This window comes from Acromyrmex echinatior, chromosome 12 (assembly GCF_024713525.1).
Source record: "Acromyrmex echinatior isolate Ae372 chromosome 12, ASM2471352v2, whole genome shotgun sequence".
Taxonomy (NCBI): domain Eukaryota; kingdom Metazoa; phylum Arthropoda; class Insecta; order Hymenoptera; family Formicidae; genus Acromyrmex; species Acromyrmex echinatior.
The window spans coordinates 4547746-4572692 of record NC_141863.1 but is presented as its reverse complement, the minus strand read 5'-3'; the positions used below and the strand labels follow the sequence as shown (position 1 = coordinate 4572692).

Below are 24947 nucleotides of genomic sequence, written 5' to 3'. Positions count from 1 at the left end.
GTACCAAAAAAGATATATCGTCGAGTTTAAGTTCAGCCAATATTTTATCGTATCTCATTTTACGGAGAAGCTATTTTCTTTCTGATAAGAGCCTCGCGAGCTATACGATAAAGCTATAAAAGCAAAAACCGATATACTTATCTTCTCCCCTTCATTCTGTAGATTATTAGGTTCAACGACTATATTGAGGTAACGCAGGCTCACGATTACGACAGAAGAGCCGACAAGCCTTGGACGCGGTTAACTCCGAAGGACAAGGCTGCTATTAGGAAGGAGTTAAACGAGTTCAAGAGTTCGGAGATGGCCGTTCACGAGGACAGCCGACACCTCACCAGGTACTTGATGCTCTACGAATTTATAGCGGCACCACTTTAAAAGCACATTTAGCATCATCTCAGTATTTCGCTAAAATGCCCTACGAAATATATGCAGTCTTGTAAAAATAGATAATGAACGTATAATGAAATCGTCTTGAATTACCAAAACGAAATTATGCTCGATATAATTTAATTATCTGATGGAAGCTCTCTCGAATATTAAGTCTATCGATGTTAATGAAAACTTTTATAACTATTGCATATATTCACAATCATAATTAAAATATTGTTTCAATTTAGAATTTTTTTGAAAGTTCTTCAGGAAAGTTGCTAATTTTGAGATGTGTCACTTTTCTACTCAACGCTACATATCGATTTACAATGTTTTCATAACTAATGCTCTTGGTTTTCAATTGCAGGTTCCATAGGCCATGACAATTGCAATGTGTTGAGGTGCTACAGTGTGGTGCGGGTATACGTGAAGGTGCAGTGTGGTGGCTTCGTGTTGAGGCTGGGTGAAGAAGAAAGAAAGAGAAAATCGGCTATCGTTATTTCCGGATCTAAAGCCGGAACGATACTCGTCCGATCGTGACGGTGATTTCTTTGACGTTGCTGCGTCGTGTCGTTCGTCGTTGTCGCCAAGCATCATCTACTGGCACTTCTTCCATCATCGTCATTTATACACGTCAACGACAAACGCCACTATGACGTCGACGAAGATTGTGATAGGGTGACTCGCCGCCCCATCGAAGAGGACTTGGCGGGTCGCTCGCCGATTTCTTTTCATAAGGGTCGTTCACACCCGTGCTTAGCCGAGCAATTGTTTACGCTCTTTCCGACATCTACTCAACTATTCTTCATATTTGTATCTTCGACGCTGATCTCGTTATAGTACACGCGTCAAGGCGTTTGTATTCTCAAGATATCTTGAAATATTCTTAAAACTTTGCGCGAAAAATTCTCAAGTAGGTACGCTACGCGCAAGTATCTTCTTCTGCATTAAACGACATCATTGAAGCTTACAAAACTACCTTCGGGTTCAGCTCTTGAAAGCTTTGCCGTTGTGAAAATCAAAACGTTGTATAGTAAATAAGACTTTTTTATCGAGACGCTCATGTGTGTCCGGCATGTTTAAGCTGAACAAGATCGAAAGTCATTTTTAATTATATATCCTGTCTAATTCATAACTTTCTTGTTATGAATTTTTTAAATTATTTTTCTTCGTTGTACAATATATTTAAGAATCGAGGGACACACGTCTATTACGAATGGTATTTTAGCGATAAAGAGATTACGGTGGAAGCGCGTGTCACATGCATACCGATGCATGAGAATGTACAGATTCGCGTGAAAATTAATCGTGCTTAAAATTAAGCGTGAGCGTAATTCTAAGGACATTACGAGCGCGCGTGTGAACATACCCTTAACATGTAAACACCATTTTGCAATCAAGCTAGCTCATCAGTGTCACCTGGCATCGTTGTATATGTAAATGTTTCTCAAGTTTCGAACTATTGTAATACAGAGATATGTAATATATCTCGTTGATATCACGAAAAAAAAAAGAATACTCGAACCCTGTAACGATTATTCGAGGATCAAACAGGAGGTACATCACAAGCGATATATCTCGTAAATAACGTCGAGTAAAGTGAGTTCGGTTTAGTTAAAAAAAATGTTTTAGTATTAATATTTTTATACGTTGACGAATGAACAGCAGAGAGTTTCCGCAAAATCATTTTTCGATATACCCCTCATTTTTAATGACTAAGATTCGGCTGACGTCCGAAATTGTGATTTATGATAATTCCATGTTCTTACGATTTTCGCGCGATCCGCGTAGAGAGTATATTCATTGCTTGGGACTTCACTAATACTATTACGTGCATAGTTCGTTAAGCTCTTCGTATACACCGCGCGAGGAATGAAAACAGTGATTTAGTATCTACGACAATCGGTCAACTGTTCGATCGACAAAACTGTTTTCCTTTACTGCCAGGTATCACTCTCTCGTAGAGCTGCCTTGAGGAGCAAGCGCTTACGATTATTATCTAAAAAAAAAAATTAATATAATTGGACGTACACTTCGCGTTCGTGGGAAATCAGAAATGCATTGTGCAATTAAACTTTGTACAGGAGTAGGTAGCGTGTACATTAGTGACTATTATTATCATCATTGTTATATCGATAATATCGCTATAGGGACGCTCTATGGTCCTCGTTAATTTCGATCGCGTGCGCACTTTTTGCGGCAATATTAACAAATTCATTAAGAGCAGATGCGAAGATCGGTTGTTGTTCCGTATTCGTTAAGTGCGAATAAATTCACAATGAAATCTCATTAAAAAAAAGAATACAATTAAACGCATTTACAATAAATACGTATGTTTACTGCGTATTTTGAAAGATACATTTATACAATGGCCAGATAATAAAAGAAATACATCGTTAAAACCCAGGATTCACGGCCATTTATTATCAAATTAATTTATGCTCGCATTAACCGCATCGGAGCATCAACAATAATTACTCTGCTCATGTAAAAGCAATCTGATGGGTCAACAGTGGATTGTAGTTCTAAGTTATAGTCCTGTCTAATAATACTGATGGAAAAAAAAACATTGAATTAGGCAGAATTAGACGCTAACTGACGCTCGGTAACGATCGGGCTTTTAGTATCAAGAAACGTTCAAGTTCGTTCTCAACAGAGAATAGAAAGAAGGAAAAAAAAAAGTAGACGCGTTACAAATCGCCATGTTGCGCGCAAATTTGTATCTAGATTCTTTAGCTGATCGAAAGAACGAAGTCCAACGACGAAGGAGGAAAAAAAGAGTAGGTAAAAAACGAGAAGACACGTGCCTCGATGTGCGATGTCTTGCACGCTTATCTCTGGAAGCTTCTTGCATCCCCGCCCCGCTTTATCCTACCTACCCCAGTTATGCGAAACCGACCCTCCTGCTTCACATCGCAGTTGACGCGATGAAGGTTCGTCACATCTCCTTGTTTTGGAGAACCTGCGAGCGAAGCCAAAAGAAAAAAAAAAGAAAGAGATATCGCGAGCTATGATCTTACGCGACAGATGAATCTACGGCAGCGGTGAGTAAAACGAAGTCGCGGTCAACACAACAACTACTTTCCTCTCCTCGTTTAGAAATCCTAGTTTTTAACGATCGTCCAATGGGGTGAGAGGATCGGTGTGTAATGTGTCGATCTTTCTCTTAACCCGTCGGTGAACTCAGCTGTTCGATATTAATTCGTCAACTTCGAGGTCGTCGAAGGTATAAAGGATGAGACGCCTCTACCTTCGGGAAATACCACGAAGAAACACGTCATAAGGAACGTCATAAAATAATAAGCAGGGAGATTAAAGTGTCTCTCTCGTTCCATTGGTCGAGCGCTGTGGCTACCATGTAGTCGACAAATATATCCATTTCCGGATTGCCTGGGTCGGTATGAATGCATGCCCGCGCGAGTATGAATAATGTGCATGGAGAGAAAGATAGGAGTGAGTGAGAGAGAAAGTGTGTGTACGACAGATTACGATTACGAATAAATATTTTAGGAAGAGAGTGGTCGAAATATTTGAATGGAGCGTCTCTGCGACAGTCTTTTTCCCTGAGCTACGTTCGAAAATGTATCTTTCCGTTGTCCTGCATACATTTTCATAAGAGAACACCACAAAGAGTCTCCGCGTATCCGCACTAGAAGTAAAATCTAGAAAACTGCAACTTTTCACATTAGAATATTCAGCGTTGAAGTTACTACTAATGAGAAGAGTTGAGCGCTCGTGTTAAATTAAAAATATGAATAAATAACGAAATATATGTTCCTCAGTCAATTTCTTTTTCATTGAGATTTTAATAGGAACGTTAACTCGAAATTAAAATTTAATATTAAAATATTGCTCGAAACTAAAATTTAACATTAAAAAGGCATAATTGCGATGGCTTTTCATAAAATTTTTAGAGAAAGATAGGTTTCAACTTTTTTAAAGAAATTATAATAAGAGTAGCGTTACATCATGGTGAATTCTTCACCAAATATATCGAACGTGAAGAAAAGGAGAGATGCAATTTTCATCGTAAAAATGAAAAAAAATAAAATAATTCAGCATTATTGTCGATGGATCACTTTTAAATCATTTGTATAAAAAATAAATAAATAACTATTTTCAAATGAGAAAAGCTGCATTGACCATAGAATGACGTACGTTCTCGAACGTAGTTTCACATCCCTATCTGTTCGAAGCGTCCACTCTCTGAGCGTGGAGCAAAGGCAAAAGAAATATAAAATGCGAAACATATGTCTAATAATGAATGGTTTTGTGTATGTACATATTAATATATAAAAATATATATATATACATATATTCGCATATTGTAAAACACCGTGATAGGAGAGAGCCCTACTGCTACACGCTACACGATATTACGCAATGTGTAAACGATGAATACTTATAAATACTAATTTTTAGATAACGACGCGCTCTAAATGCAAAAAACAATACACCATATACATATATAAATATACATATAAATATAAATATATATATATATATATATATACATAGATATATATATATATGACGCGTACAAGCAGTATGTGCATTTTCCAGCACAGATAGTTGGTATTTTGTGTACAAAACTGAAAAAACAATTGTTGGACATTCTCTGGACGCGTTCGGGGCCGCGCATCGTGACGGAGGCGAGAGGATGAAAATTAACGTCCGTTTATTAATCTCCGTTGCAATCGCATTGCCGAACGATTGAACAACGAGACGATCGGCCGATCAACGGCGCGGAACGGCACGAACGCGCGTCGCGAACCATCGATCCCGTAGTTACTTCATCATATATCGTCATCCCATCTAAATGTAATGATATTATCGTCCAAGTTTTAGCGCATTTCTCTCTCTTTCTCTCTCTCTCTCTCTCTCTCTCTCTCTCTCTCTCTCTCTCTCTCTCTCTCGGTCGCATCCTATTCGACGACGACGCGCGTCCGAACCGTTCCTCTCACGTGTTTCACACAAGTGTATATAAGTGACATACCATTTATTCTGCAAAACCGAATTTGAAAGCGTGTTGAGATTAATTTTCCATATCCTTCAAATGATTCTTTAAAATTCCGGGAATGACACTTCTCCTTTAACTGTTCAAAACTGACACCAAAATCTCTATAATATAGTTACTGACAATGAGCTTGTAAAATATAATATTTAATGTATGTTGATTAAAAGACACTAATTAATTCCGGAAAATCAAAATAACATAATTCGTTAAAAAAAGAATAAATAATAAGTTTATTTTAATAAAAATAATCCAAATTTGCAGCTGTAACGTAAAGAAAATTGAATTGTTTAACATTTTTGTGTAAAATGGCAATTGTTATAATATAATTATGAAATAATAGTAAATTCAAATATAATAATGTATTTTTTATCATAAACATTATTCACAGAAAAAGCTGAATTATTTCTACTGTTTCAGAATCTTTGTTATACAAACAATCACTTCATAGAGAGTCCAATGAACCCATTGTCAGCTCCGGAGAGATATAATTGAGTAAGTCCACGTCAGCTCTAGCGGGTAACGAAAAGAATGAAATATTCCATCTAAGAAAACCTAAATCTCATGACGTTTTCTCGTAAGAAGTCATCTCGCGGTTTGCAGAATAGCGGATGTCCACAGCAGTAACCGTAGTGGAGTCGCTGTAAAAAGAAGCAGAAAGAAAAGCGATGGAAGTCAACTTGTCATAATTATAACTGAGCCGTGAAAACAGACGAACGGGGTCTACTTGTATCATAGCATTTTACGATAGTGAAGCATTGTAACGACAGTAATAATAATAAGGAAATAATTCATAGTTAACTTAAGAGTGAGCGCGAGAGGAGAGAAACGCGTGAGGGAGAGTGTAGGCGGTGCGAACCGGGGGTTCTCCAGTTCTCCAATCCTTTCCGCGATGTTGAAGAGCCTTCGGTTTCACAACCGCGAAAATAAGCTCATGGCATACTTTCACGTGGGATACTCGTCGCACGAATCCTCTGCTCGAACTTGCACCTGCCAAAGGAAAAACGCGTAAATGTCGAGGGTGCGGAATGTCTGCGCGAGGGGAACAAATCAATCGTTTCGAGTATCCGGCGTAGGAAGAATTAGCCTAGAGATTTTTACCAAAATGACTCCACGCCACGAGAGGTGAAGGCAGTTACAGTTAGATGTAATTCATATTTCGTTCCGTTTCAGCGAATGGAAACTTCGCGGTCTTTGAGGAGCAGCATTCGGGGAGTCCGCTGGCGCGATCACTCGGAACGCAATTTTGCATTTTGTCGTACGATTCTGGCGTACTGAAAAAAAAGTCTAGTAATAATAATTAAGTCTAAATGACAAGTTACTACACTGTTAAATGTCAAAGGAGCAATGGTACCCCGATCCTTGAGTAAATAACATTTTGTTATTTGTAACTTCCATATCTGTCAAAATGTAAATCAATCCATTTCTGTGATTAGTTTTAAAATAAACAATGTCTGCACTTAACAAGTAATAAATTAAATTTCAATCAAATTTAATACATTTTCTTGAGTTAAATTATTTACTATAACTTTCTCTCATTGTTTTATATTCAGTTAAATTAATAATATATTCAGTAGAAACGATAATGATTTATTGAAAAATAACTTAAATTAGATATAATTGATATTATGAATTTAACAGTAAATTTTAATAAAATAATTTCTATCAAAGGTTAATAAAATCAACTGAGTGTTAATCCTATTTTCCCAAATATTATCTTATTTTTCTAATTAGATTTGGTTACCATTATGTTTGGTTACATATTAGTGCAATATGTAATATACTGAACAAAGTACATTTAATACGGTAGCTATTATTAGACTTTTTTCAGTGTAGATTTTTATCCAGATTTTTGTTGTGATTGTACGTACATGGTGTAATCAACTTTCCGAAATGTGCGACGGGCAAGATGTTGCGACTCCGCCTCCGTGGAGGATGAAATGATCTCCCTAAATCTTTTTTATTATCGCGCCGTTTCGTCCGGATGCGAGGAATTAATTATTGATAAGATAAAGGTCGTGACGTTAGATCTAGGACGTTTTCTTTTTTAAAAGCAATGCGCACAGAGGCGCTTGAATAATTATGTTGCGCTAGCGATACGACTAGCGATGTAACTATTCGCGCCTCGCGTCGCCGCCGCATAATTTAACTTACGTTCGCATTGTTTTTAAGAAACATTTACTGCACGCGCGAAGCGTATGCTTTTCTTTCCGCTCAGTTCGTCCGCCGATATTAGCGTCGCTCGGTTCAGAACATTCGGCCAGTGATCGACCGCTGACGCGTTGCACGGGACGTAATTTGGAAAAAAAATTGTATTATATATCGAAACCGAAAGATCCTCTACATGTAAGAATAATGATGTATATATATATATTGATTATTACACACGGTAAATTTGAATTAATTGCACTCTCGAGAGAGAAGCTGCCCTTCTGATCCAATGAAAGAATCAAGATGGACTGAGAACTTAGGAGGGCGAAAGAGATGAAATGATGAAATTCATGAATTTATATATATATATATATATATAAATTTATATATAAATGTATATATTTATATATATGTATAGAAAAAAGAGAAAGACAGCACGTTGTTCTCACATTCATTTCGAAAGACGCTGTGTTTCTGATCCAGATCCATTTTTGTTTCGTTGTTAGTTTGTACGCATTACGATTATCGCAATTTATTGTATTATCGACGAGATACTGTAACAAACAAAAATACTGTTAACTATTCTTAAAAAATTAAAACTTTTGTAAACTGAGACCAAACGATTGCCGAAGACTTTACTTATTTGTCGATTCCTTTTTCAGATACTTGAGTGACTTTCGAAATAAGCTATATCGAATTTTTACATACAACATACATATGGAAAAATATGATAAATCAAAGAAAATTACTGATTGGTTAATTTAAATAATTTTATTTGAATTAGACAAGTATTTAATCTAATAATGAGGGATTATTCGGGGAAATAGGTTGATTTTAAAATCTTTGGGATTCAAAGAAATTGTCAAAATTTAATGAAAAATAAGATATTTTTATTCCATATATTATTTAATTCAGTCATATGTGAGAAATGTATTAAATTTAATTTAATTTAATTCTGTCTGAAAAATTCCTATCCTATATTCTGTTTTATAATAAAATTAATTAAATGGATTATAAAATTTGAATATATTTTCAGTATTCAATCACATTTTGTGCAAGAAATTATTTATGAATATCAAAAATAATTCTGCTAGCTTTTCATCTTAAAGTATGTGCGTGTATATAATTAAAGAATGATATATATTTTATATTATATATATATATATATATATATATATATATATATATATATATATTTGAGATCATTAATGACTCATTTACGTGGTAATATCATCAGGAAAAGATTCAAAATTTGAAAACTTTTTATTGAAACAATCCATTCTTTGTTGCTGCATTTCTTGTCGATTTTTGACTGCTAAAATCCGGAATGGCGATTCCTATACATAACAAAAAATGACAACACAAATTCATTATTGTCTCTTTAAAAGAACTTATTATCTCTTTAACAAAATATGATCTAACACATTGTCGAAATATTATAAAATATTCAATTTCTAAGATATTTTTTTCCAAATAATTTTAATATTTTAATTATCCTGCACTATGATAAATTTTCAGTGTTTTACACTTAAAAAAAAATACAAATTAGAAATACAAATTTCGCGTAATTAAAAAAATAGAAGATCTAATTTTTCCACGATATTCAAATAAATTTTTCGATTTGAATCATTAGGAAAGATAAAATTATAATCTGTAGCATATTAAAAAATTACCTTTTTCAGCATGTAATTTTGAATATTATAGCCCATATAAAAAGCGATCCTCTGAAGGCTGAGAAGAGTTCGGAGTCTCAAACGAGGATCTGGCTGTAAGAGCCGTTTCAGGAGATCCCTCGCCGCTGGCGAAATATCCGCATTCGTAGGTAAGATTCCTGGTACATTCGCATGATCCAGCTCATCGCGGGCGATCCTATCAGCTGGTAGAAGTTCTGACGACAAGGTGGATGGATACTGTAACAAAATTGTAGCACCTGCGATCAGTTCTTCCAATCTTGACTTTCTGTAGAATAATAATTCTCTAATTGTGGTCTTATCAATGATAATTTTATGATGTTTTTATGTAGACTTTTAATGTAGGCACTTTTATATAGGCTTTTAATTGCGCAAAGCAACTTAATTGATGTTCAATCTCTATTCGATTGTTCAATTAAAGGGCTTACTGCAACAGTGAGCTAATCGACATTTTGTAAAAACGGAGTAAATGAACTCTATAAAGTTAAAGCAATGGGGAAAATATCAATATCAGTCAGTTTACCAGAACATATAAAATTGGTACTTTTCCTATTACTTTCCTTTCTGAAAATTTTTCTCAGAATTTTTCGTATAATTTTTCAAAGTTTATATGTAATTTCTATTTACAGTCATTTAAAAAATCCATATAAAATGACCTTATAAATTTTAAATTATCTGATGATATCGTAAAAATTTTCGAAATTTACATACCAGATTTAACACATTTCTATATGAAACTGTTATATGTGAGGATTAAGTTAATTGAATATTAATAAGTAATTATTGATTCTAAGTAATAATTATCAACTTTATATGTAGATTTTAAAATTTCTCAAAATTTTTGAATAATTTTATAACTTCGTAGATATTTTCTCAGATTTTTTATGTAGATTGAAACATTTTTCAGAAATCTACATATTTTTTAGAATTTTGTATATATGTGAATTTTGAAATATTCGAAAATTTCTTATTTCGATGAAATCTTATGAAAAAATTTAACATTTTCTTAAAAATTATATAATTAAAAATTTTAGAGCATTATAGAAGTCGTATACATGAAAAATATACAACAAATTTTAAGAAAAAATATAAACTTGCTCAGTATTTCTGAAGTGTTCCAATCTAAATTATAATAAAAATTACGACAAAAATTTTTTAACTTTATAAAATTCATTTACTCTATTTTTTTAAATAAAACTAACTCACTGTTGCAACAAGCTGTTCAATTCAGTAATAAAGTTGTTCAAAAGAAGAATTGATGTCGACGCTGAAATTCTGCTAAACTCGAAGCAAAATTTAGTTATTAATTAGCCGTGCACCTTGCGCACCCACGCTCGAGATCAAAGTTTGTGGAAAAACCTTTTCATCACGGCTGCAAATGCAAGAAGGATTATATAAATTTCAATTATTATTATTTTACGACACTATGCAGACCGGTTTAATTGCTAAAAGCAATCTAATTAACAATGTTTAACCTTTATTCGATTATTTATAACAATTCAATATACTGCACTGAGAGAAACGTTTGGTACGTATAATCATTTATTTTGTTGATATGTGACTAACAAAACCTTTTTTACTTTTTCATTTAAAAAATTGCGTTGTCAAAATAAATTTCAATTAAAACAGCATAATTTTTTAATGAAAAAGAAAAAAAAGGCTTTCGTTAGTCACATCGACAAAATAAATGATTATACATACCAAAACATTTCTCTCAGTATAACTTAAATTGTTCGAAAGAAGGATTGATCCGGCACTTGAAAATCCAAAATTTCCTGAAGACAAAATTTAGTCCTTAATTAACAGCCGTGCACTTTGCGTACTCGGGACCACAGAGTTTGCGGAAGGACGTTTTGGTCACAGCCGCAGAGGCTGGGAGGGCCATAAATATCTTCTTTTACGAGAGATAGACCGGTAAACTAGAGAAGCTATTATCAATGTGCGGATTCCGGCCTGTCCAGGCGCGCTCGGACGCTCTCGCCGACTACGGCATACTACACAGGTACATACACAGGCAGGGTCAACGGCCACTCACGACCCTCAACCTATTCGCTCGTTCATATCCCTCCACTGTGTGGTACGACCTCATACGACCTCACACTTGCCGCTGCTTGCCGCCTCCGCGAATGCGTCCCCGCGGCAAGTGTGTGGATTTCTTCGCGCAGCTTTGTAACACGCGCGTTGAGACTCGCGCAGAGTTCGCGCGTGTCAAACGTGCAAAACGGGACACCCACCGGACATTTCCTTTGTTGCAGCCGAGATTGTTACGCGACGCGGTGGCGAAACATTACCGCACGTGCTCGCGTTGGCGCGGAGAAATGGCTTTCAAACGGTGCATTTACAGTACGCGCGTTTATAGTATCGGAGGTATCTCGATTTTACGTAATCTCCTCGCTGGACGAGCGTAAAAAAGCAGCGGCCGCCTTTCAAAGTCATCGGGATTGTTAATAAAATAGCGACATAAATATTCTGATGGTACGAGTAGATTTCCCTCGCTCACACGAGGCAGGCGACTCTTCGAAATCTAAAGCCAACGACTTGGATGTTGAAATCGAATAGAAAAAATACACTCGTGACGATCCGAAAAAACTAATTGAATATTAACTCCCAAATAAATCTCCAACTTGAGGATTACCACTCAATTTGAGTGTCATTTCGGACCGCCAAGAGTGTATTTCTTCCATAACGTCAAAATGACATCAAAATGAATCATGACTGATAAAAAAAAATGACTTTTAATAAATACTTTAGAGCCACTTTGATTTCATCGTGACTTTTTGTTCTGCTTAAGAAGAAGGTGCTAGAAGAAACACGTTTCCCTCGTTTTTACGCGATATATATCTTCGAGAATTAATAAGTCTTCTCGAGGAGAATTATTCCCATGAGGCCCAGCTCGAACCTCCTGCTGTGTAAATTTTATTAACTTCCATAGGATCCGTCTCTGTGATTCCTGGCTGAAAATATGCGCACACTAATCGCTAATTAATCTCGATATAATATATCCACATTATCATGTATGTTGTTTACAAGCGAAAGAGAACAGAGGAGAAGCTTGCCAGGTCGTTGGCGCGTCTCAGATCCTGATCGCGCTCAACGCAAACTTGATGAACGGGATATTTCAATTCGATCTCGGCGCGAGAACCTTGACCGAGAATAACGGTACGGGAATGATCGTTACGAGATCGTAGACAGTAAAGTATGGCTTTTAACGCCGCCACCGCCGCCACCTCTTCTGCATAGATCGACCGAGCTGTCCGCCTTATCGGCACCATCATTCACGACGCTCCATCGATGATGCTGACAAGAGACCATCTCGGTTTTGTACAACAAGTTAGTGAAAATCCTTGATATTAATAAAAGTTGACCAACTTGTCCAAACCGAAATAGTCTCTTGTGAGATCGAAAAAGCAAATCAACGAAACACAGCGAGTAACGAATTCGATAGCGAGTAACGAATGGAAAATTTAAGCTGACTGTGTTACACGCATCTCAGTTTTCTTCGTATTTAACCCTCCGGAGTTGACGTGGTCTATTGGACTTACTCAATTATATCCCTTTAGAGCTGACGTGATTTATTAGAGTCCCTATGCAGTGATTGTTTGGATAAGATTCTGAAGAGTAAAAATAATTCAGTTTTTTCTGCGAAGTACTGTTTATGATAACATCAGGATAATAAATACATTATATTTAAATTTATTAGTTCTTAATTTTTGCATCTATTATTGTAGCAATTGTCATTTTACGCAAAAGTGTCAAATAATTTAATTTTCTTTATATTGTATTTGCAAATTTAAATTATTTTTATTAAAACTTATCATTCAATCTTTTTCATACAAATTCATTTTGGTTCCTCGAAATTAATTAATGATCTTTTGATCAGCATATATTAAACGGGTCTCACAGAATCATTATTAGTAACCTATAGATTTTGGCGTCAATTCTGGAGGATCAACTAGAGCTTCTCGAAATGTATGATGTATTTGAAATATTGAGATTAGCATGTCATTTAAATCTTGTCTTGCTCAAATACACACACAAATAAATGTTAGAGAATTTAGGTAAAAACGATAAGCGTTCTTCAAGACTTTGTACAGCTATCATGCAAACCGAATTACAACATCCGTGCTGGCTCACCGAAACGCAATTTCGCAAAATTGCACTTCCTGCCATGTGCTACCGACGTCCGGCACATTCTACGCGCAAAAATCCCGACGTCGTTCTTCTAAATACATATATCACTGGAGTGACGTGCGAGCAGCAAAAATAAAAGCAGAACACCTTTTTTCCGATCATTAGAAGGAGGATAAAATTAAGAAATTCTTTTGTTTCATTTTTCTTTATTAATCTTATGGAGCTGACACCAAAATCTGTAACGCAGTTACTGACTAGGACTGTCAGACAATTCGTAATTATCTATTTGTGTGTAAAATAAATCAATAAGATAATTTAATTTGATACGAATGTGGACAAATAAGAGTAAATCTAATTAAAAAAGAGAATGCCTATTTTTCGTAATAAAATTATTTGCAGATCTAAGATTTTCATTAAAATCTAATTATTAATATTCTTATAAAGATGCTTAATATCAAAAATTATTTTTCAAAAATTATTAATAATTGCTTATCAATTTAATAAGTAATATTACTACTTTGGTTCTACTCTTAATGATACGTTTCAATATTTAAAAAAATGTCGATGCGCAGTTTGCAAATTAGATATGTGTATAAATTCAAACAGAAATGCAACCACAAAGATCCGCTTTGAATATAGGCATATCTCTTATTTAATTAAATTTAATTTGTGTTAATTAAAAAGATACTAATAAAATAAATTTCAAGGAACTAAAAACGACATAACTTGTATAAAAAAAGACAAATACTATAATTATAAGTATATTTAATAATCCAAATTTACAAATGTAACATAAAGAAAATTAAATTGATATTTTTTACACAAAAATTAATAATTGAATAGATCCAACAGATTTATCGTCAGCTTTGGAAAGTTAAAATAAAGTTTAATCAAGGATCATATTGTTACGATAAAGTGACCGAATCCGCGAAAAGTTCAGAGTCAACAAACTCGTTTGTGTGCGGCCGCAACTTCGACCTTTCTCTCCGGCCGCGGCGGAAGAAAAAAAGGCGCGGAACGACGTAGACACGGATCTGTATGTACATTATGCTAAATGTAAACGTACCGCGTTCACTCGTGGATTCCACTCGGCGCGCCTCGAGCAGCTAATTGTTGAGCAAACTCGAGCTTCTGCTTCGATTCAAGCGCGCCGTTCATTAACACTGCATACCTTTCACGGCCTTCGCCCGCAAATAATATATGTATCGAAGAAATTTAGAGAACATCAACTCTGCGTTTATATTTCTCGAGTGTTCGAATTATTCAAGACACACAACTCTTTCCTGCAAGTTTCAAAAGACTTTCGAAACTTTGTGGCGAAAATGAGACAAATGAAAGAAACGCGTATCCACGAAGAGCTTCTCGTGAGAACTTTTGCGTCCCACGGAAAGTGACCGTCGCGATCATTACGGCATTGTAATTAAAACGTTGAAGAAATAAGGTGCAGAGAATTTTCTGATCGTGCAGATTCCGTTTTCTTGCTATGGGAAAACACTGGCCATAGTGTAATTTAGAAGAAAATCTCGAAGAAATAAATATCTTTTTTATGTAATTTTTGGCAAGTATATAAATCCGTAACAGGAACATATTTTTATACGGGACCTATTAAATTTGTTTGTGATTAATCTTAGAAGTTACAAAATTTTCAGTTACATAAAAAAATTATAACATTTGAATTTAGCATAAATATATAATAGTACAATAATTACATGAATGGAACAAAACTGTGAGAAGATTATGAAACATAAAATTATTTCAAATCATTGCACTATTTAAAAAAATAAGAAAAATGTCCCCAGGATTGAACGTTGTTTACTTTGAAACTAAGAAATTAATTGTTTTACATTTTAACGTACATATTGAAAAGTTAAAACGTTACCATTGCTCTTTTAATCTAACAGTGTAAGTCCACGAAATCATCGAGCTCCAAAATATCGGAATAATTAAAGATACTGGAGAATCACCTTGATTCACATCACGCATCGATATCTAATAAGAGATCTAATAAGAGAATTACAAAAAGGAAGATCGATGAAGAGAAGGATGTACAAAAATCAAGAGCTGATAATGCGAGGGATCGGTAGAACAAAGAGTGCCGCTTTTGCGCGAAGATGGACGGAACAAAGGATCTTCGCTGTCACGGGATTGTACATCCAGGAATCTCGCGAGACCGCAGCATAGTCGTACGGAGTTCGTTCGAGTGAACAAAGGAGGAGCCGTCTAATCGGATCGAGAGATTACGTCGATCAAACCCTCAACGGAAGACTTGGAAACACAATGCGAGCGTCATAGAAGAGGCGTCGGTATTGCGGTGCACAGGACTCGTTTCTTGCCGGGGTGCATCGACCAGGGGGCCGGTTCTATTCCCGGCACGACGATGACGATGTTCTCACACGGCGACGTCCATGCGCCGCTGCCGTCTCGCGCGAGAAGGTAAAATCTGCAGATGAGTCTCACAAATTAATGCGACTGGAAGATCAGGTTGCCCGAAATTTTTGACAATTTTTTATGACGAATTGAATGAATCTACGAAAGTGAAGTTTTGAGCGATATTTTTACATATAAAGAGTAAAAAATATTATTTATTGATAAATACTTATACTCCATAAATATACTTATCCAAGTATATGATACATTTATATAATTAAAAATATATAATCCCTTTATATATATAAATCCTTTGGAATGAATCTCTGAATTTTAAAAGAGTGAATCTCACTTTAAAAAGAATGAAAATCTGTCACTCTTGAACAAAAGTGACTATATTTTCATTCTTTTTTTCAAAATAAGTTAAATTTTCAGTCTCTTCGAGTGAGACTTCACTCCACGAGATTTAGAGAGTGTACCATACACATTATCTACAGTGTGTTACACTCGTGACAAAACGGTATAATGTGGCATTGAAGGGTTAAGCCATCACCAGTACTGAGGATGAGGACGTGAGAATATCCCTGACGCGAAGCTTGAGGCTTTCCGAGTACCTTATAGTTTCAGTCTCACGCCGCGATATACGTCGCTGTCAGATGGATTATGCAAATCCTCTAAGCTCTAAACCTGACAGAGACAGAGACGAGGAGTGAATCTTAGATTCATAAAATGCATATAGTTCTAAATCTTAAAAGAAAAAAAATTGATAAGTAAGTTGAAACAATACAAGAATATATATATATATATAACGATCGATTAAAAATTCAGGCAACGTTCTCGAGAACGATACCTATCGAAATTAGAAAATATCTGTCGAAGTACCTATGACCGTACGGTTATAAATAAACTTTATACCCGTGCCGTCATCAGGATCGAGTCATCTTCTAACAGTACACGCAATTAGAGCTGCTCAATTACACGTTACACTCATCACGCGGCAATCGACGTACGCGGAGAGAAAGATCGCAAGGTGCTCGTGAAATCGGAAGAGGAGATAGAGGAAAACGACAAAGGGAGGAGGGGGGAGGGGGGGGAAAAAAGAAGATTCAATGGAATGAGGAGAAAAGAAAAAGCGGAATAGCAGCCGTGGGATGCAAGGAAAAGAGGAGGCTCGTGGAAAGAGGAAGAAAGACCGGTCTTGTAGTTAGCACACGGCGGACATTAACTTCCCATTAACCATCTGCCATTAGACGGGGATGAGAGGGCCTCGAAAGAAGCCTGGAGGAGGCCCACTGTGCGCTGGCGCCAGGAATAATCGCCAGGGCGCGTATATTAGGTGCCTCATGCAAAACCTGCGTGCAAAAGCTTCTATTTATAAGCTGCCTTGCAGCAACCGCGATAAAATCCCTTTTGACGATAATTACGATAAGGATGAGGAGGAAAACGTCCATCGATACGACGCATGCAATGGGACAGCATCATCGCACGGAAGTAACCATCTATTTAATTATTTTATTATTTTATTGTTTAGCTGTTTGATTGTTGGCATCATTCACTTTGTCTCAATATAATTTCTCTCATAAAAGTTATAACGCTGTGTTGCAATCTAAACATTAATCTGTAACTGGAATGTACATATCTGGGGATTCTGGTAATCCTGACATTTTCTTAATTTTTAAATAATGTAATAATTTAGAATAATTTTATGTTTCAATCTTATTTTTTATAGTTTTGTTCTATTCATGTAGGGTAATCGTATATATATTTATGATAAATTTAAATGTTGAAATTTTGAAAGAAAATAAAATTAATAAAAAATTTTAATTACCAAGAATTCGTACGTTCTTTTAGCGTCACAAAAAAGTATTCCTCTTACGAGTTAATTAGCAACCTTGAAAAGATTCTGTTAGGTCAGATTGCTAATTTTGTAAAACTTATATGTAGATAGGATGCAAACAAATTTTAAAGTAATTTATCATTCGTTCGCTTATCTGTCTATATGAACGACTTGATGAACTACTCTCATATATATATATATATATATATATATATCTCTATATTCTACGTTCCATATTCAGTTAACCGTAATAAATCAGGCATGATATTTATCTTCGATATTATCCGAATAACGGGCTGATACACGGATAATCGCTCTCCTTGTCGCTTGTTCTCTCTTCCTCTCTTTCCATCCCTATATCATTATTATTCCATCGGTTGTGAAAGACATTGCGATCGGTTGACGTTTATAAGCGAAAATGTCGAAAAAGAGAGAAGCAAAATATGAAGACTCGAGCGTAATAATAATTGGCCAGTCTAGCCGCGTAATAATTATGACCATCTGTGGAACGGATATTTCGTTTATATGTGATAGCAAAAGCCACGTATATACTGCAGATAATAATCTATGATCTATAAATAGTCTTGCGGCGGTGGCGGTAGAGGCGGCAGAGAGGCATTGCGCCGCTTCTCTCGGTACCAAAAGAAGAGCTAAAGGAACAAGCCATGTAATTACACTCCGGATGGAAGGAAGATAGCGGGTATAACCGCGGCCTCGCCTGCCTTAGAGTGCCATTCCTAAGAAATAGAACGATATACCCGTTCATTCGTTTGCCAATATCCATTCGTTCCACCTCCCTCTCTCTTTCTCTCTCTCTCTCTTACTCTTTTTTTTTCTCTTCAAATGATATTTAGAATCTATAAATAGTAAGAGGAAGAAAGACGGAGAAAATGTTCCGCATAGATTAGAAAAAGCTCGACAGAAGACCGACCATCAGTCGTTCATTACACTCATAGAAAAAGACATAACATTACAACTATAAAAGTGACAACTACATGTTTTGTACGTAAAATTAATGTATAGTTGAATAAATTATTTTGCAATAATTATAAAATAGTTTTATTTAACATATATAAATATATATATTAATTTTATATATAAAAATAGTATTATATATATAGTTGCTATTATTATGTTTTTTCTTTAAATGCATAACAAGAGAGAGAGAGAGAGAGAGAGAGAGAATATGTTGGATAAATAATTTTATAATTGTAACTATAAACTGGTTTGTTCTACATTATATTGTATATAGACAATTTAGACAGTAAATATAACTACGTGTAATTTTATTCCTAATACAATTAATTGAATATACTATTGTATAGTTATTTGTATAGTTATTACAATTATGTAAGTGACAGTCTTATGTATAAAATTTGTATAGTTTTAATTATCATTATGTCCTTTTTTCTAATTATAAGTACAAAAAACAGTCATGCAATTAAATCGGACTGTCTTCTACAGAGGTGCCAATTTTTTACGAATGTCTCTACATTGTTAACGTTTACGAGGGTGTCAGTGCTAAAATGCATTGCCGATAAATCTTTTCTCCTTCAGATCTCACGTGACGACATTCCGATCGAATCATCGTACAATGCCCTGGGTGATTCTCTCGAAGATCGGTTTCGACTAATGACTTATTAGCACCGCGGAAATTAATGTTTTCGACAGCCATGCGTTAGCCAAGAGTAGAAACCAAGAGAAACCATTTCGCAACGGATGAATCCGATTCGCAGGCGCATAAATACCTACGTCGAGCCGCTACAAAGTAGCAATCGTCGAAACGATTCGCGATATATCACGCCAGGTATATCCCCCTGCGCTCGAGGAAGCCGAGTCAAGCCGGACAGTCGGCGGTATCCTCTGGCGACCGCACGCACGCATGCACGCATGCACGCATGCACGCACGCAACACAACGCACACGTATTCGCTCACGCGATCGCAAACATACAGCTCGCAGGTAATACCGCGGAATCTATAAATAGACGTCGACCAGGGGCGGCAAAGCCGCACCGGTTGCACGCCAAGTGTCTATCGTTCCTGCGAGATAGAGGGAAAAGAGGACCAGCCGGTTCAGCCTGGGATACCTCCGAGCATAGGCGCCAACGAGCGTAGAAGCGGAATCAGCAGGACGACGCGATATGAAACGGTGGATTAGAAACGGAATCGAAGAAGCGGGTACAGAATGCCGAGTGGAACGACATCCTGCTTGTGTAACGCCGACAATTTCGATGAAAATCCCTGTGAGCCACTGTTCGTGACCTTACTGACGTTGACTCGGGTTCTCTTAAAAAAATGGAAAAACTTGGAAAAAGAAGCGATAATAGTCGTGAAATACCTGTTTTGGGAGATTAGATAACTATTTAGTTATTAGTTCAGAATTACTGCGACACTCGAGCTTTTATTTTATTTTAAAGAAGCATTTGACTTATCTTGAGAAACATTAGGAATTTCTATTACACGGTGTGTATTAATGGGACGTGTCAATTTTGGGATTATTTTATTAACGTGATTTACACAAAAATATTTGAAAAAAATATTTTGATTAAATCAACAAAAGATATCAACAAAAATGACATCTTGATGAGACCAAACAGAATTTCTAGTTGTCATAAATTCTACTTAATTTTGATTAAATCAACAAAAGATGCTAAGAAGAATAACATTTTGGTGAGATCAAACAGAATTTTTGGTTATCATCAAAAGTTCTGTTTGATCTCATCAAACTGTTATTCTTGCTGGTATCTTTTGTTGGTTTAAAAATTCAAAATTTTTCTTAGCGCGTACGGATGACATCACGAGATTTACATGAAAAAAAAAACCAACAGCTCTTCGTCCATTTTAATGAACGGATAGGCTGGAATAATTGTCAAAAAATAGGTACATCAATGGGGGAAAGAAAGGCTTCCTCACCCTGCACGCTTATCAATAGGTAACACCCAGTTCGCCGTGAGAGCACACGCTGCTGGCGTTGTGCCGTATAACACGCACCTGCGGCACGTCGCACCGTTCGAGCGTATCCGTTGCGTGCTTTCATACCTGCGTCCTTCGCGGTTGTGCTTTTCGAGACGATCGCCACCGATCTCGCGAACGTCTGCGATTCTGCCAGCGGGATGCGTCTGGCTTGTCGGCTTTTTATCCCGTTGCAGCTTCTTCTACACCGTTCGCCTCCCCGCCCGTCGCCTCGAAAGGAAGTAGCCACGATGGGATGCGTCCTGGCCGCAAAGGACGCGATGACGATATCACTGCGTGCACTTGGGAGACGCTATCGTCGACTCGGCGCGCCGATTTTTTCATCCGCAGAACTCGCCCGGCGCCGCGAGAGGCAGGTTAAGAGAGAAAGAAACCAAAGGTCTACGATTAAGGCTGCGAGGCTGGTTTGCCTTGCGAAGGCTTTCTTGCGTCCTGCCATCGATCCTATGGCGCGCATAGGAACACCGTACCCACGGGAGTGTTCCTCCTCCTGCTGTCGATGCTTCTATTACAAAAAAATGCTTTTTTGCGTATCGCTTCGTGGTCGACCGAGTCAAGGATTGCAGAGAGAAGATCGCTCTCACGAAGCGGCGAGTGACCGAGATTTATTAAGCATAAGAATATTACGCGCATCTGCGATATACGATATATTTATGAAAAATTAACAGCATTCAGCATTCACGATATGAATGTACCAACCATATCGTGGTACCGTAAACTAAAAGCAATTGTAACGTTAGGTAATAATGATATCGGATCGTGAATAGAAAAGGCAGAGGAGACACGAAGAGAAGACTTGTCCGTTCATCATTCACTGAGATCCGGTCTACATCCGCATATTACTGGAGGCAATATGCTGGAGGTGACATGGTCCAACTGGCAATTACTTTTAGCATTTTTCCAAGACTCCTTTTTCGCGCAAATTGACAGGACGATTAAAATGAGGCGGAGCCGATTCGCCTCGCTTCCTCGCATCTCGAGAAACTCGGCATGCATTTAACTTCCTGTCGATACCGGCAAAGGAATTGACATAAGCGATGGCTTTTTGCGTACCTACTATTCGAGAACGAATGATGATCATGTATAAATACATATACATGGATCCCTATTCTGCACTGAGAGAAAAGATTGGTTGCTGCAGCAAATTAAATGATTAAATATGGCATAGCATTATTAATTGGTTGCTGCAGCCAATTAAAAATGCTATGCCATATTTAACCATCTAATTTACTGCAGCAATCAATCTTTTCTTTCAGTGTGTAACACTTAACGACGATGTAAGAGTTACAGAATAGAGATGAATCATTAACATCCCCCACTTGTTCCCATCTATACTTTTAATTGAAATGAAGATGTAATCACTGTTATCCAAAATGTATAATAAAAGATACAGTCTACTTGGTATTACAAATGTCTCGAAACAAGTAAGATCAAGTAGATCGTAGCCAAAGACATTGAAATAAGGATAGAACTGCATTTGACAATTAAGCCGTATAAACTCAAATCATCTTTAATAAAATGATGGATGTATGTACGTATTTAATGAGAGATGTAGATACTTTTAAATACTTTTTTGTGTATATTAATGATTTATGCATTTAGGATGCAACATCAGCATATGAAGTTGGCATTAGCAAACTATGTGTATACGATTGAAGAGGTTACAGTAATTCTTGCCGAGATAAATGCGAAAAACGGCGGAGGCATTTCAAAAACGGCCTGGCTGTTCATTAACGTTATATCGCGCCAACGACGGGACATACAATCAAGTTCCGATTATCTTTTTGTCTTCGCGCTTTCTTTCGTAATCGAATGGCTATCTAAGATGGACGACAATGAGGGCTGCGCCGAGCAAGGTACAGTCTTAACGATAACGAGAACCTCGACGACACATATGAGTCGTAAGACATGGATGGCAGCGGTAATAAAAAGCTCGTCCTTGTCGTGCGTATCCTCTTAAAGACACCCTTACGTTTAATGGCACGCACAAAGAAGGGTAACGACTGTTGCGATCGACGTCTCTAATGGTCGCACGGTCGAGCTAGACGCGAGCATGAAATAATATTGCACTCCGCTGCTGTAATTCAACGATCGCGACAACAACAACGACGTTGTAAACGCAGGAAACAACCGTCGTTTTTAACGACGACATTAAGATATCGTGATAAATGATTGCCGAGGTGGATTGGAAGAATCATGGCTGACAACAAACTTCGTCAGCGGTACATTCCTCCTTCGGAAATTACCTTCTTCGTGGCATCTTTCAACTGTTACGATCCATATAATGTATTTTCGAAGTAAGTATAATGTGTAAAGTATAATTCTTTTAGATGAAATTTAATCTTTAACTTTTCAATATTACAAATACATGTGAGTTCTTCGATTTTTAATTCTAGTCTCAATATTAACGTAACTATAATTTTTAGATTAAAAGTTTCGTATTTACATTAAATACTATGGAAGAAATAAAAAAAAAACAAATCTTACTTACAAGCCCGTATCAGCTTCTAAAGAGATTGAGATTGGATTTAAATTTGACTAATTAAATATCTAATAAGGAGAGGCTACACTCTGCTCTTCACCGATTTTGATCAAACTTGCAGCGATGTTAAAGAAATCTATCAAATGAACTCCTGTAAAAGCATTCCCGCTAATGGGCCTTAGAAGCCGCGTAATAGGCATTTAAAAATATATCAAAAATCTGGAAACAGTCTAATATCTCGGAAAGTATGCATTTTTGAAAGAGATATTTTATACAAAAATGGTAAGGTTTAATAAGGGTATTTACTGATTTTATTGGTTTAACCTTGAGTGGCATCGCCAAGGTCAAGTCAAGGTTGCCGATGCCTCCTAAGATTAAACAACCAATAAAGTTAATAAATAATCAAATATCTTATTAACCCTACCATTTTTGTCTAGACATTTTTCCAAAAAATATATGCATACTTTCCGAGATATTAGACTGTTTTCAGATTTTTTAGTATACTGCTTTATAAGTGTTTATTTGGTAGACTCCTCTAACATTACTGCAAGTTTGATCAAAATCGATGAAAAGCAGAGCGTAGTCTCTCCTTGTAAGTTGAATTTCTTCTGATTAGTTAAATTCCAATCTCAATCTCAATCTCAATCTCAAGTCTGATACGGGCTACCAAACTAGTTACGAAAAGATATAAGGAAAATTTCTTCTAAAAAATAGCGATTGTCTTCCATTTAATTGCACCGAACGTTACGGAATCTCGGACAACCACATTTCGAGAAACATCCAGACTCCACCGTGTCATTCGCGGTACTGCGATAAATAATAGCCGCAATGCGGTTCTCTCCAAAGTCCTCCTGCTGGAGAAACGACACGCAAGTCACGAGCCGGAACGAAACGTTAACGAGACACACACGGGGTACGATAGAACGTTCGCAGAGTGGCGACGAAGCGGCGGTCCCCCTTGTCAGATACGTCGTCTCCCTCTGTCCTCCGTAAAGACGTTCCCTTTTCTTTCTGCTTAATGGCACGGACAAAGAAGGGTTGCGCGATAGTCACGCTCTCGGCGCTCACAGCTCGCTCGAACAGAGTGCTGCAGGTCCCCTACAATCTGCACCGCGCGCGCATTACGCATGTTTCTGCGGATGCACGCACATTCAAGGTGCGTTCCTTCTCTCTCTCTCTCTCTTCGTGCGCGCGTTCCACCGAGGCATCATTACGCGAGGTGGTCTTCTTCTTGTTCTTGTACCAGCATCGCCGCTACCGCCTCCCCTTCCTTCCTTTGCTCATCCTCTTCGTCCTCAACCGCCATCATCCACCGCGATCGGTGTGCGTCGATCTATTTATATCGCAACACACGCCGGCCTGCGTGTCGGCGGGCCCTCCGGGAAACTTGGAAAGAAGCGGGTAATAGAGAATGGCGAAAGAAACGTAACCTTGTACTTGTTACTGCTCCTCCTCATATTGTCGTTGTCGGCCTCCTCGTCTGGGTCCGTTTGCAACTTCGAAGAAACATCATACTGAGGTGCGTTATTGATGTGCCGCCTACGCGTTTCGGGGAAATATGGAAACTAATGGAAGCGGACGAAGAATTGTGTAGATTAACGAGATTCCAGAGAGATGCGAGAGAAAGATAAGATAGACTCCAACGCTTAAGATAGAGTGAAATAGATAACCATGCATCTCATTCTTATGCATCTATAATCTAGTTTCAACCAAAATCCTTAAATCAGTTGCATTTCAAATTTAAAATCAGTACAGATCAAATTTAGGGCGTTTTCTAACAAGGCCATGAAGTTCTAATAAGAAAAACATGATCAAGCAATTTTAATTCTCGACGTTACATTTAAGGTTGGGACCTAATAAGGGTACGTGATGAATCTCTGGTCTGGCGTCAAGACATACCTATTAGACCCCTATCAGAGCTTAAAATTTCT

General features: G+C 36.9%; 2 protein-coding genes across 12 annotated transcripts in view; one reads left to right on the top strand and one right to left on the bottom strand.

Annotated features, from left to right (window-relative positions):
• LOC105149603 (phosphatase and actin regulator 2) overlaps nt 1-8154 on the top strand; it is a 289109-nt gene extending 280955 nt beyond the window's left edge. For all 8 annotated transcript variants that reach the window (XM_087412168.1, XM_087412169.1, XM_087412170.1 and 5 more), the window contains 2 exons: nt 163-335; nt 737-8154. In XM_087412168.1, coding sequence (XP_087268294.1) covers nt 163-335; nt 737-752 — 189 coding nt within the window. In that variant the 3' untranslated portion in view covers nt 753-8154. The remainder of the gene's footprint in view (nt 1-162; nt 336-736) is intronic.
• Nucleotides 8155-8406: 252 nt separating this feature from the next.
• The window catches only part of S6KL (ribosomal protein S6 kinase like), a 62442-nt gene continuing 45901 nt past the window's right edge, over nt 8407-24947 (bottom strand). For 2 of the 4 annotated variants that reach the window (XM_087412172.1, XM_087412173.1), the window contains exons 10-11: nt 9208-9444; nt 8407-8871 (exon numbers count right to left, since the gene is read on the bottom strand). In XM_087412172.1, the coding sequence (XP_087268298.1) occupies nt 8752-8871; nt 9208-9444 (357 nt within the window). In that variant the 3' untranslated portion in view covers nt 8407-8751. The remainder of the gene's footprint in view (nt 8872-9207; nt 9445-24947) is intronic. The other 2 variants (XM_087412174.1, XM_011062151.2) reach the window with 2 other exon arrangements.